Source organism: Ictidomys tridecemlineatus, chromosome 2 (genome assembly GCF_052094955.1).
Source record: "Ictidomys tridecemlineatus isolate mIctTri1 chromosome 2, mIctTri1.hap1, whole genome shotgun sequence".
Lineage (NCBI taxonomy): Eukaryota > Metazoa > Chordata > Mammalia > Rodentia > Sciuridae > Ictidomys > Ictidomys tridecemlineatus.
In genome coordinates, this window is record NC_135478.1 from 143,030,660 (window position 1) to 143,045,615 (window position 14,956).

Below are 14,956 nucleotides of genomic sequence, written 5' to 3' on the forward strand. Positions count from 1 at the left end.
TGGCCACAGGCAATTCAACGCCCTCTTTAGCCTCAGGAATAATGGAAGTTAGCAGGCAGCACTCATCTGATCAAGCCCAGACTGACTGCCCCCTCTGCCTCAAGTTGGAAGGCCCTGATTCAATCAATCTGTCTCCAGAACAGATTGTGAGCACAGTGTACAGAAAGCTGGGCACAGTGGCACATCCCCACTACTGAGGGAGGATAGCAAAGTAGGGGCCAGCATGGGCAATTTTGGAGACCCTCTCAAAATATAAAAAGAACTGGGGAGCCAGGCATGGTGGCACACTCCTGTAATCCCAGCGGCTTGAGAAGCTGAGGTTGGATGATCAACAAGAGTTCAAAGGCAGCCTCAGCAAAAGCAAGGCACTAAGCGACTCAGTGAGACCTGTCTAAATAAAATACAAAATAGGGATGGGAATGTGGCTCAGTGGTCAAGTGGTCCAGTACCGAAGAAAATTTTTTTAAAAAGGACTGGGGATGCAGCCCGGTGGTAGGTTACTGCTGGGTTCGATCCCCAGTACCAAAAAAAAAAAAAAAAAAATTCTTGCTTCTTGCTAAACTGAATTGCTCTCTGGAATGCATTTGATCTACCCTTCATTATCCTTACAGGTCTGCATTAAATTAAAACAAAACCTAACACTTATTCTCTACCTCCCCCACCCCCAGTACTGGGAACCAAACCCACAGCCTCATGCATACTAGGCAAGCACTCTGCCACTAAGCTATGCCCCTGATACCCTCCCTCTTTCCTTTTTTTTAAAATTTTACTTTTCAAGTTTCTTAAAATTTGCCCTCAAACTTGTGATTCTCCTGCCTCAGCCTCACATGTATCTGGGATTATAGGCTGCTCCACTGACTGCTTTTGGCAAGAAGCAAGATTATTAACCTATCTAATGAATTTTAAGGAATACTGTTAAATGAAAAGCTGAGCAACTGTGACTAGGTGAAAGAGGACTTAGGAACACTAGTGCCCAAAGCCGCTACAGCCAGGAAGGCCATGGCAACTTCCCAGAAATTACTTCTGCAAAGAGTAAACAGTAACATTTCCTTTTTAAAGACAGTATTTATTCCATTGAACGAGTGCATAGCATTTTCATGAACTATCTCAGGACTACATCAGTACAAAACAGTTTAAATTAGTAAAATAAAGCAGTTTCAAAAGGAAAATCATCGATTACTTCAGGGTAAGTGCCAATACCAACCTGGGAGAGAGGATATTAGGCAGCAATGTAGTTAGGTTACTGCATGATGCGGGGGAAAAGGTTGGCAGGTACATTGTCGCTGCTTTCCTATGGCAGAAGCATAGGACTACCCTCTCCAGGACACAAATGAGCAGCAGAAAAATGTCACCTTATTTATGCTTATCTGCCGGGATGACACTTGAACCTCAGCCACAGTGAAATTGGGGTGACTGGCCAGTGAGGCCCGGCCACTAGCCCTATGTGCATCTATCTAAGCAACAGCGCTGGAGGTGGGGGAGTGCTTTTACTGGATATCAAGAGCTGGCCACCAGGTAATCCTACACAGCAAATGCAGAACCAAATTCTCTGCATGCTCTGAGACAACCTTCATTTGGTCCTCTGCTTTTTATTTTTGCCCTGGAGGCTTGTTTTTTTTTTTTTTAACCTAAAAGTTACCTACTAGTTGGAGGACCAATGCAGGTAGAAGGTGATGAACTGAAAAAACAATTGGGGGATTTTTTGGAGGGAAAGGCAGACCTCTGAGAACAGCCCCGGGTTGCTGTCTTCGAATCCTGCTGGGGCATGATGTCCTTTGTCTCTCCTGCCCATGTACAAAATATTTTTAAGACACCAGCAAGTTAAAAAAATTTTTTTTAATCTCTTTAGGTAGACACCTGAACACCACTTCTCCTATTCCCTCCAAGGTGTTTATAACTTCTACATATTATTTGCCTTTAATTACAAAATTTCCTAGAAGGCTCACAAATCACAGTTGGCAGTACAGCCCTTCCAATGCTTCGATACATATCATGCCAAGGCCTTCTATACCCCTTATGTCTTCCCTCACTGAAAGTCCACCCCAAATTCTCACGTGTGTATCAACCCACCCCGATGTGTGTACCAGGTACTGTGTCACCCACCTACTACTTGCTAATGATAGACCTTCCTAGAGACCCTCACACCCTCACCACAGGTTCTGCCACAACAGGTGGCTTGGTGTCACACACTCCCTGGCACCAGATGGCTCATGTCAGGTTTAGAGTTCGTCGTGTTTAGTCTCCTGGTCTTTAAGTTTAAACTCCTCAGCCACGACCTTCCCATCTCCATTCCGGTCCTGATTGGTGAACATATTCTTCACAATCATTTCAGCATCAAAACCAGGAGCGAGCTTCCCTTTGCCAGTTGCCACCTGGGCATGAATGTATTCTGAGAACTGAAGAGAAAGGAACAGGATGACATGAGATAAGGGAGCCAAGAATGCAGAGTCTGAAATACAGCACCTGAGGGTGGTGGGGCTGGGACTGGGGTCTGAACTTGGAAACTGATGAGAGCTTCTGGGGGACTAAATGATCAGGTTTTGTTTTTCTCCTGGTGCAGGTGAAAACCCCTGGGCTAAATGACTACAAGAGCCCCTTGGGTCCAGATAGCCAACATAAAGCAGTCACCAGGGCAGTCCTTCTCCCCACTTAAAGTAGCCCACTTGAAGCTGTCTCCCAACCCTGTAAGAACACTGCTGTATGCACACATACCATGCATGCATTCACACAGTAATAACTTACTGAGCATCTACCATGTACTAAGCATTGTACTAGACCCTTGGGCTACATCAACACACAAATCAACAAACATCTTGCCTTTGTTATGCTTGTTTTCCAGTGGGGGGGGACTGATAATTAATCATGAACATAATCAGTAAATTACACATTAAGTTACAAAGTGGAAAGATCCAGAAAAAAAAAAAAAGTGAAATCTAGCCAAGGATGGGAAGGGAGAGTGAGTTAAAGTATTCAGTCTGGTAGTCAGGGTAAAACCTCAGTCTTCAGGGAAGATTTGGGCAAAGGCTTGAAGGAAGTGAGAGAATGAACGGAACTATTATCTATCTGCATCTTCTGAGCAGAGGACGGTGTGGGCAAAGCCCCAGGTGTATTCACAGAACAGCAAAGGAGGCATGAGGCTGGGCCAAGTGAACAGAGGGAGGGGAGTGGCAGGGAGGTGCCAGTGAGCAGATGAGGGCCTCCAAGGCCTTGGAGATGGGGGCTCTGTAGGTTCTGAGAAACAGCAGCCATGACTACAGTGTTCTTGGGAGTGGCCACTCAGGCTGCTGTAGGGGTGAGAGCAGGAGCATCGTTAAGAGGCTGTTGCCATGATCCTGGGAGGGTAGATTATGGTTCAGGCTAAGATGCTATGAAAGGGAAGTGGTGAGAGAGTCGGTCTCTGTATGTCCTCAAGGCAGAGCTAGCAGCATTTTCTGGTGGATTCTTCATGGCCTGTGATCAAAAGTAGATTCCAAGATTACCTAGTGTTTTTACCTGAGCAAATGGAGGGACACAGGTGCCACGGACTGCAAGAGATAGAGAGGGTTTTAGGGGTTCAATAAATGAAGATTTCAAGTAGGAAGTTGGATACACAAGTGCAACATGGAGGAAGAAGCCTGAGCAGGAGCAAATTCAGAAGGCATCAGGAAATGGATGGCAAAGCCCCTGGACCCCGTGACACCAAGGGAGTGATCCAAAGACAGAGGTGAGAACAAAGTCCAGGACCCAGCTGGAGGTACTGTGGGCATGGAGACCTGGGGAGAAGAGGCCTGAGAGGAAGCTGCCAGGGAGATGGAAGGAACACCAAGAAAAGCATCCTTCTGGGCACAGGTGTTTGGAAGGAAGAGGGTGAGAGGTGACTGGGATTCTGCAGTACGGAAGGTATTGGGCATCAGGGCAAAGCCAGGCTCAGTGGCGCAGAGGGATACAAGCCCGACAGAAGTGGGTTTAAAAAAGAATAGAGGGGCTGGTGATGTGGCTCAAGCGGTAGCGCGCTCGCCTGGCAAGCGTGCAGCCCGGGATCGATTCTCAGCACCACATACAAACAAAGATGTTGTGTCCGCCGATAACTAAAAAATAAATATTAAAAAAAAATTTAAAAAAAAAAAGAATAGAGCTCCGCATGATGACACACACCTACAATCCCAGCGACTCAAGAGGCTGGGACAGGAAGGTTGCAAGTGCGAGGTCAGTCTGGGTAACTCAGTGAGACCCTGTCTCAAAATAGAAGGGGCCGTGGTTGTGGTCAGTGGTAGAGCACTTGCCTAGCACATGTGAGGCACTGGGTTTGATCCTCAGCACCACATAAAAATAAATAAAATAAAGGTATTATGTCCATCTACAACTTTTTAAAAATTAATTAATTTAATTAATTTAGAGTTTGAGGCCAGCCTGAGCAACATAGTGCAACTCCATCTCAATAAACTAAAAATAAATGAATGAGTGTATGAATGAGAGGTAGGCATGGTAACACACACCTGTAATCCCAGAGGCTAGGGACACCGAGTCACGAGGATTGCCAAGTTCTAGACCAGCCTCAGCAATTTAGTGAAACCCTCAGCAACACAGCAAGAATTTTTTAAAAAAAAAAAAAAAAAAGGAAGGGGATACCAGGGATGTAGCTCAGTGGTAAAACACCCCTGGGTTCAATCCCCAGTAATGCAAACAAACAAGGATTTGAAGAAAAGGAATCAGAGGCAGGAAGTGCAGACAATTCTTTTGAGGTTACGGTTGTAAAGGGAGCAAAGAAATGAAAGAAATGGAAAGACATATCAAGAGGATGGAAAATAATGGCATGTTTGTACACTAATGGGAACGACCCAGGAGCCAGGGAAATGCCATATAGGAGAGAAAGGGGAAAAGCTGGAACATGTGCTTGAATAAGCAGATACAGTGCAGGCCTGGAGCTAGCATTCCCCAGGATTATGGCAGTACAACTATTGCCCAGCTCCATGGAGGAGCATGTTGTATTGGCTCAAAACACTGAGTAGCTGTGTGACCCTGGGCAAGTCATTTACTTTCTCTGCACAGTTTCTTCTTCTGAAACATATAAATGATTACATGAAGCAGGGTGTGGTGGCACATGCCTGTAATCCCAGAGAGGCTATATTGGGAGGCTAAGGCAGGAGGATCCCAAGTTCAAAACCAGCTCTCAGCAACTTAGTGAGAAATTTAGCAAGACCTATCTCAAATACAATATAAAAAGAGATGATTCAGTAGTTAACGCCCCCCCTTCAGTCCCTGGTACTGGGGGGGGGGGAGAATGATTGTATGGCTGTTGTGAGGGTTCAGGAATGGGCTTAACTACTGCCCTTGACCAGAGAATGTAAAATCACTTCACACCATGCAGATCTGCAGTGGGCATCCAATAACTGAGAACCGAATCCAAATATGTGTTGCTGCGCCCCTCCCCTGACTCAGGCAATGGCAAGGCCCTACTGAGGTGGATGGCGCAAGGCGTCCATCCTCTGGAGGAGCGCAGTATGTTTCTGGGAATAGGCTGATTTGTTTTTGTATTCCTTTAATAAGTATAGTTTTGATTTCTCATATGACCATTAAGTATAAAGGAAAAATCATGACTTTCCCAATTAATGCAACTACTTCTAAAGCATAGATCTGTTTGCTCTAAATGCAATGATTCAGCTGTGGAGTGTAAATTGTTAATGTCTAAAGAAAAACTCCCTGTATACCTGTCAAGGAAGTTTTTGAGAAATTAAATTAAAATCTAGAGAAGAAAAATTAATGTTAAGAAGATAGATTAGTGCTTAGTACTGGGCAACTTGTTCTTGTTCCTGTGCACAATGGTTTGTGCTCTTACTCCTGTTTGATTAAAAGTAATAACAAATCAACTACTCGCCGTAACCATGGCACTGGTTCCAGTCAGTAAGTCAAGAAAGAATAGTCAAGGTATAGGCCAATAGTTTGGGACATTTGTAACTATTATTAAAAGTTAACTAAGCAGAAACAGCTCAAAGCAAAACTCGAACTGAAAGTACAAATGCTTGCTTATGCATAAGCCAAGATACATTCTTCTATTCTAATTGTAGCTATGTAATATTTTGTTTTGTTTGAATAATGATATAATAAGTATATATGATCAACTTCACAAGTAAAGATTGGGATCAACACCTTCACTTTGGTGTCTGTGTTGTTTCTCCACCCCCTCTTTCGCCGACTCTTCACCATCCGTTCGTCTCCTGAGACCCCCTGTTGGAGCTGGTCTCTGACAATGTGTACTCTAGCATCAAGGGCTTGCTCAGTTTCTTCAGCGGAGTTTCATTCAGAGAACGTGTGTAAAGGCCCTGGATACACATGTGTGCCGATTTCCATCAACATGAGAAATCCAGTGCAGCCTCCTCACCTTGGGAAGGCCTCACCTTCAAAACGGGCCCCTGCATCCCAGAAGGCTCTCTGAGCAACTTCTGTCCCACAATCCTGCAAAGGTCAGTTACCTCTTCTAGGAGGACTTCTCCGTTGCCATCCTTGTCAATTTCTTCAAAGAGGTTGGGGGACACTTCGCTGTTCCATATGAACATGTACCCCTCAGGCAGGCCGGCCACAAGCTCCAGCAGCTCAATGTCGAACACCAAGACAGCACTGCCGGGCACTTCCCCATCTACAACAGAGGCAGGACACAGTGTGAACCCACAGAGCAGCCGTCAAGCTCACCCAGTCACACTCCCCTCCCTGGCCCTCCAAGGGCAGGTACTTCTTAGGCAAGCAAGGAAGTGTGGCAGAGGCTACTAGTTTCCTACTGTCCACAGTGACCCCTTGAGTCATGAAATCGGTGTAGGCAGGGTAGCTTTTAAAACAAATAAAGGAGTAAAATAAACTAGATTCACAAACATCACACATAGAAAGGACAGATTACATGAGTCCCTGGGTTCAATTCCCAGGAGCAAATATAAGTAAAGAAAGAAAGAGTTTAAAGGGTGGCATACACTTGTAATCCCAGCTATCAAGTTTCAATTTTATATTTAATTCTCAATGTATAATTATATGTCAGGGCTGGGGATACAGATCACTGGGTAGAGTGCTTGCCTTGTATGCACAAGGCCCTGGGTTCGATCCTCAACACCAAAAAAAATAAAAATTAAAAAAAGAAAGAAAATTATATGTTTATGTTTAATAAAGATTGGGAGATAAAATATATTTCTTAATGTGTAGCTTTGAAAAACACCTCAAAGCACAGACTACAATCGTCGTAGAACTCTTGAATAAAGCTAATAGCAGAATGTTAAGAATAACTGATTTAAGATCAGTACATATAGTATGGACCCATAAGGATATATAAATGTACTATATATTGTTCAAAATTATTATACACTATAAGTTTTAATTATAAATTTATTTTTCAGCACCAGGGATTGAACCGAAGGGCACTCACTCTATTTCTGCACCACATCTCCAGCCTTTTTTTTTATGTTAAGATAGGGTCTCACTAAGTTGGTGAGGCTAGTCTTAAACTTGTGATTCTCCTGCCTCTGGCTCCTAATTAGCTAGGATTACAGATGTGTGCCACTATGACTGGCTTAATATGACATACCTTTAAATTCTTTCAAATGTTTCCTTTTTTTATTTTTGGTGCTGGGGATTGAATCCAGAGGCTGGTGCCTACCACTGAGCTACACTTTCAGCCCCAATATTATATATTATCTAGATTATAGTACAGTATAAATATAGTATATTATAAGTACTTATATATCAGAAAAAAAAATGGATACACAGCATATTTTTTTAGAGGGTTTCTTCTGGGATTGGTGGAAGGAACAGATAGTATTTTTACAATTATTAAAGTTTGAAGAAAAGAAAATCCACCTCTGTCAGGAGCTACTCTGGACAGGAGCTAGGTACAAACCTTTAAGTCCTAAGTGAGGAGGTACTGAATAGGTATTGCACCCAATGCCATGCGTTTGGACCCTACCTCCACTCAGATAAGAGATGTGCAGCTTCAGGAGTGGGCATCACCCAATGGGGTTGGATTACACCCACTTGTTTCTTGTAACCCTACCCTTGCCTCATTTGAGTGGCTTCTCCCCAATAAAGCCCGGGTTCCAGGAGTGCTCCTCCTCTTTCTTGCCTGCCTTGCCCCGCTTGTGGGAGCTGTGGCTGAGGAACAGTCACTGAACCCAAAGAAAGGGGTACTTTCTGTGTCTATGTCTTTATTTAGTCAGCCAAAATTCATCTGGAGTGACCCTGACCAGTTTAGTTGTGTGTCATGACAAACTTCAAGTGCCAATCACTTTTATAAGCTACCACTTTCCTACTCCAGATATCAACAGCATGAAAACACTGTAAAGAAGTGTTCTTGCCAGGTATGGTGGCACATGCCTGTAATCCCAGCAACTTTGGAGTCTGAGGCAAGAGGATCATAAGTTCAAGGCCAGCCTCAGCAACTTAATGAGGCCCTGTTACAAAAAAAAAAAAAGGGGGGGGGCTGGGAATGTAATTCAGTGGTTAAGCACCCCTGGGTTCAATCCCTAGTACCAAAAATTGTTCTGAGGGCTATAGATGTAGTTCAGTAACAGAGCCTAGCATGTACCAGGCCCCTGGTTCCATCCCCAGTACTCTAAAAAAATTTTAAAATAACATGTTCTGAATCCCTCAGATGGAGGACACATTCTGCCTAAAATCACAAAGTAAACCATAAGGATATGTAAAAACCAGTTTTTCAGACACTTGAAAGCTCTTTGCTAAAGGATATTTTCTTGGCTCAGAAGCAGTGAAAAGCCCACAGCATTCCACCTCTCCCAGGAACAGTTCTAGAAGGAGGCACGAGGCTTGACCCCAGAAAAATCAACGGCATCCTCCTCCAGGGACATCTCCTACAGCGTGCAGAAGACTTTTGGTATATTTCAATGAAACCCATTCTTTCTCATGAGTGCGGGGGCATTAACATGGCTCACCGAGTTCACAAACATTTTTATCCAGAAAAGAAGCTAAATACTTCACAAAATTCAGATGGTGAAAATGCCCTGACACCCCTGAATATGATCACTTACCCACACCAGCCTCCCCATAGCCCAGGTGGGGCGGAATGACCACCGTCCGTTTCTCCCCCACGCACATCTCTCTAAGACCCATGTCCATTCCCAGCACGACTTGTCCAGATCCCAGCACAATATTGTAAGTCTTGCCTAAATTCCACCTGAAAATGAAACAGAAGAGATGAGTGAGGTCATCAACCCATTGGTAACAGCCAGGGTTCTCATAAGAATATATCACTTCAGTGGCACAGTAGTACATGCCTGTGATCCCAGCAGCATGGGAGACTGAGGCAGGAGGATCTCAAGTTCAAAGCCAGCCTCAGCAAAAGCGAGGCACAAAGCAACGTCCCTATCTCTAAATAAAATACAAAACTAGGACTGGAGATGTGGCTCAGTGCTTGAGTTCAATCCCCAGTACCCAAAAAAAAAAAAAAAGAAAGAAAGAAAAAGAATACATCACCTCTAGGATACTTCCACCAAAGATATAATCACCATCTAATCGTGAGGAAACACCAGACAAACACAAGTTGCAGACAAACACAAGTGGTAGAGAACTTGCCTACTTGATAGAGTGGTAGAGTACTTGGAGGAGCACAATTGATAAATGTAAAGTGAGTCTGAGGATTACAGGGTACTAATATATCAATAATTTCCTGATTTTTTAATTTTTTGGCTGTGTTGGGGATTGAGCCCAGGGCCTTGCACATGCCAGGGAAGTGCTCTACCACTAAGCTACATCCCCAGCTCCTTAACGTCCTGATTTTAATGAATGTCTGAGTTACACAGGACTTACTGAGAATGTCTTAAGTTTGTAGAAAATGCACATTCAGGTATCTGGAGTGACAGGATATCAAGGCAACCTGCTCTCTAGTGGTTCAAGGGGAAAGAAACATTCTTTATGTCCAGTTAGGCACTTTCATGAGAATTTTTTGTTGTACATAATATAGTTATGACCCTGGATTTTAGATTCAGCAAGACCTAAGCTTCAATCCTGATTCCACCAATTCATTCGATTCTGGGAAATGTAATCTATCCATTTGCTTATCTATAAACTGGAGATAATGTTAGCTATCTCACAGGGATATTCTAAATAGCCAGTAGTAAAATAAGGTTGGCACAGCAGAGAGCAGATAAAGAGCTCAATAAACGAATAGTGTAAAGTGCTTTTTAATCTATGACTCAAAAAAAAAAAAAAAAAAACACTGAGCTTAATTATCCTTGATGCCCACAGACCCCAGGGAACCCAGGCAAAAAAAAGTTGTCTCTCTCACCTCAGTCATGACTGAAAACAATTCAAAACCTATTTCAAAATCTACTTATGGCATTCCTATCAACTTCCCAGAGGCAAGCTGTGGGCACGTTCTTAAATGCCAAGGAGGAAACTCCCTCTGAAGTCCCTTGATGTCTATCACCAGGTGGTGACAATACAGATAGGACATCCCCTGAGGGTCCCCTCAGGCTTCCCACCTCCCCTGGGTCCATGGCTGCTGCTGCTTTTCCTCCTCCCACTGGTTCCCAGGCCAGGGTGATTTTTAGGGGCCTGCAAACCCAAACCAGGCCTGTGTTTGTCCGACCTGGGAAGGAAGCCACATAAGGCCACCTCTGGCACAGGATGCCTTGGCCAGAGGCCCAGGAGGAAGTAAGTCGCCCTTTGTGCCCCCTGCTCTCAGCCCATGCGGTCAGCAGCACCCAGGAGCTGTCACTGCCTCTCTCTGGGCACCAACCTGCAGGATCGCTCAGTCTCAAAGTCTCACAGAATCTTCGAGAACTGCCTTAGTTATCAAGTAATGAACGTTAGTCCTTCCTCCCTAAGGTCAGTTTCAACACCATCACTAATGACTGAATCATAATGAATCCTCCAAGGAAGTAATTTGTTCTCATTTGTCATCTCTGAAAACCCCACTAGTTTATTACTTATTTATTTTAAGGGCCCAGTTTTTCTAACGCCTTCCTCATTCCTGTTGTGTCTCCTGACTTCCTCTCCCTCCCAAGTTTCCTGCTTCCTGCCAGCCCCTCCACCCTCTCTGGCTCTGTGCCCAGGCTCCCATCTCGAGATGGGACCAGGTAGGCAGGTGCCTCGCACCCTTCCCTTCCTTCTTTTATTTGAAGCTCACACCCAGAAGAGACCAACAGGGAAGTCCTGCTGCTGTTCCCTGACAATTTACACAAAATACAAATGACTCTGAAGCTACAAAATGGAGTTTCTCCTAAGAGCAAGGAACCCGCATCACATGACTCCTGAGGGCTCTGAGAGAATGTTCCACAAAACACATCAGAGGGCAGGAAGTCTGACTTTTCCCTCAGGAGATGCACATCCGAACCACGGAGGAGTTCCTTTGTTCATTTCCCAGCCCCACGTCCCCTTTCTTCCGCCTCAGGAGCACCAGACAGGAATGTGGACACTGGCAAGAGCAATGACAGCAGTCACTGACCCCAAATGTTCTCATCTCATGGGCCACTTTCCCATGTGTGGTTCACTTGGTTCACAGGGCAACAACACACCACGTTTCTTTCCCACCGTCCTCCCAGGCTTCCAGGATCCAGTGGTTGGGATTCCTCTGCAAGGTCTGTGGTAAGCCAGGGCCTGAACATCTGGGCCCCAGAAGCTAAGCACTCATTTCATTGATTCAAAATGTGGATTTTTTTTTCAAATTTTGACCTCTGTATAATTAGGATACATTTAATTTTTTTTTTTTAGTTTGTACATGGACACAATATCTTTATTTTGTTTATTTATTTTTATGTGGTGCTGAGGATAGAACTCTGCCTCACATGTACTAGGCAAGCACTCTGCCACTGAGCTACACCCCAGCCCCATAAAATTAGGATAGATTTTATGATTGAAAATCCATCATTATTTTTTGGGTAGCACATTTGCTTTCTTAAAGATACATAAAATAATGATCCTAATAATCAGTGATTTAGATTTGATGAAATATGCTAACTGCCTTAGTATGTAGGGGATCTTGTGGTTTCAGAAGGAGTACTCCGAATACCACGTCCCGGGCTGTCTCCATGCCCAGCTCTCTGCAGCCCCATACGCTGTCACTGAAGCCAGAAGGCAGAGGAGGTGGGAGGAATAGAGTGCAGTCCGCATCTAGAATAAATGCAGCAGCACTTGATTATAATAAAGCCCTTTTTTCTCCCCAGGTCCAAACTTGGAATCTAAGTCAGGATGAGTCCAAAAGTGAACATACTTTATGGAAATATAATGAAAGGCTATAAAACGTTTCTTTCCTAAAGAAGATGTATTAACTTACAGATACATCTGAAGATTCAGCTTCATAAGAAGCAAAGTTCCTTTTACATTCTTATTTAATATATATTTCAGGTTTCTCTCAATCAATTAACATTTGCTAAGTGCTCTTTTTGTGCTATGTAAACTCTGGGAAAAATGCAAGGGATAAAAATATGAATTCGGGCTGGGAGCATAGCTCAGTGGTAGAGCACTTGCCTAGCACGTGTGAGGCACTGGGCTTGATTCTCAGCACCACATGCAGACAAACAAAATAAATGTTCATCAAGAAGCTGGGATTGAGGCTCAGTGGTAGAGTACTTGCCTAGCATGTATGAGGCACTGGTTTCGATTCTCAGCACCACATATAAAGAAATGAACAAAATAAAAGCCCATCAACATCTAAAAAAAAAAAATTTAAGTTCATTGACAGCTAAAAAAATATTTTTAAAAAAGAAAGGTATTTTTTTAAAAAAATGAATTAACAGATTGGGTGTTCCTGAGGTATTCACACCAGTAGCAGAGAGAGAAACAAAAAGTTAACTAAAACACAGATAACACATAATGTGTTAGGAGATTACAGAAACTGAAGCAGTTGGTTTTTCCTAGGATTTAAGGAATGATTTTGAGGAAAGTGAGGCCACAGAAAGCAGAAGATGGGCCCAGCAGAAGAGATCAGTGAGGCAGAAATGCAGCTAAGAAATACAGCCTCCTGGGCCAGAAGCTTGGCCTTTATCTGAGGGCTGGCTTTTAAAGGTAGCAGTTACATGATAAGGTCTGCTGTTCTGAAAGAGCTAATTCCACAGGCTGAGAAATGACCTGGAGCAGAGTGAGAATGTTAATAGGAAACCCTCAGAATATGCAGGCCATGTGTGAAAAGAATGGTGGACCTGCTACCCAGGGGCTCGCTCCCACACCTTCTGGGCTGCCCTTACGTGGAGTCCAGCAGGGTCCCATCCAGAAGCGAGGCATTGTAGTGGTACTTGAGGTAATCCCCCTTCTTACTCAGCACAGAGCAGTCGGGGGGCTTGTAGTGGGAAGTGATGCTGATGGAGTCCGAAGGATTGTGGAAGTCGATCACATGGATGTCAAACACCAGCACTGCTGAGCCAGGGATGTTCCCTAAAGACAGACATGCGGGAACTGATGAATGAAGCCTCTAAACTGCCGCACTCCCAGATATCAGCAGGTGTGTCATCCGAGTCCCCAGGGAACCCAGATATGAAATGCTAGGGAATCCTGAAGAGCAAAACTAAAAGGGCCATTAGAAGTAACCATTTTACAGGTGAGGAAACTGAGGCACAGATTGGCACAGGGTCACACAGCCAGTCATGAGCACAGTTTGGACTCAAACTCAGAACTGTGGCCTGTTGCCCCACGGAATCCTTAACCCTGAAAGACACTGGGTCAATCGATCATGGTGGAAAACTCAAGCTCAGACAAATGGAGGCTTGCCCCGCCCCAACAAGAAGACAAAGAATGAGACCCGAACATCAGCCTAGAGCGAAAGTCACTCCAGTGCCCAACTACTGCTCAAGAAAAACCAAACTCACATACTTCAAAGAGAAAAGAAGGAAAATGGCCCACACACATCCCGTAGGACAGTACTCCTGAGTCACCCAGTGCTTTTACAACGCATTCTATTTGTTCCACACATTAGTGCATTTTCCTTTTCCATTATCTCCATTTTTGAAAATATCTCACTTCTGAATATTGGTTTATAGTTTACAAATGTTCTTCACATGTGTTCTCTTATTAACCCCCTAAGACAACCTGATAAGGTGGGTATTACTGTAAGTTCAAGACTAAAAGACACTCCTTGAATTAAATGACAGCTTGGGGAAGGAGACTCCTTAGACATATGCATCAGCTGTAATACACCCTCCCCCAGCTCATTTCAGAAAAGCTCAAATGTCAAAAAAAATTTTAAATAGCATTCCATAGAACCAAGGACGTATACAGCATTATTGCTGCATTTTACTTTTAAAAAACCAAATCAAATATACTATATCTCAGGAATTAATGGTCATAACTTTCCTAGCCTTGTATTTGTATACACAACCAGGGTAATTCCACATCACGTATGATCATAAGAGTGGGAACTTAAACTGAGTAAGTTATATTTTATGTGTGTATATTCTGCCAAAATACTACTGCCATGTATAATTAAAATGAAAAATTTTTTAAAAAGTAAAAAATAACTTTATTCAAAAACAGCAATAGACACAATTCAAATAGAGATATATGAACACCCCACTTCCCATACCTGCCAAGTATCTTTCTGTGTTTCATGAATGTCCTCTCCTCTAAAACACATACATACACTTAATTGTGAGTTTGGTAATCAGTAAGAGGGCTGAAGCTATCCCCTCTTGCCTATCCATTGTGTAATAGTCGGGAACTGCCCATCAGTAACAAGAATAGCCCAAGGAAGTCAATGACCTCTGTTTTTGTTTGTTGTTTGTTTGTTTGTTTTGCAGTGGTGGGGATTGAAATCAGGGTCTCACACTTGCAAGGCAAGCACTCTGCCACTTAGCTACATCCCCAGCCTATGATCTTTGCTTTTGAGATTTGCAAAACAGGAAAGCATCTCCTGACTAGGCGATTAGGATCAGATGTGTGTCACTTGGTCTCAAACCTCAACCTACGAGAAAGCACCTACCAGTCTGCAAAGTAAACCACCCATAAAATCAGCCTCCTGGCAAGTGGCTCTTTAGGGACAAGAATCCCTGCCATC

At 43.7% G+C, this 14,956-nt stretch overlaps 1 protein-coding gene across 1 annotated transcript in view; it reads right to left on the reverse strand.

Moving 5' to 3' along the window:
- Positions 1-1,821: 1,821 nt before the first annotated feature.
- Fkbp9 (FKBP prolyl isomerase 9) overlaps positions 1,822-14,956 on the reverse strand; it is a 48,183-nt gene continuing 35,048 nt past the window's right edge. Inside the window, exons 7-10 of the mRNA XM_005319180.5 lie at positions 13,155-13,341; positions 9,000-9,145; positions 6,450-6,613; positions 1,822-2,396 (exon numbers count right to left, since the gene is read on the reverse strand). Coding sequence (XP_005319237.2) covers positions 2,220-2,396; positions 6,450-6,613; positions 9,000-9,145; positions 13,155-13,341 — 674 coding nt within the window. The 3' untranslated portion in view covers positions 1,822-2,219. The remainder of the gene's footprint in view (positions 2,397-6,449; positions 6,614-8,999; positions 9,146-13,154; positions 13,342-14,956) is intronic.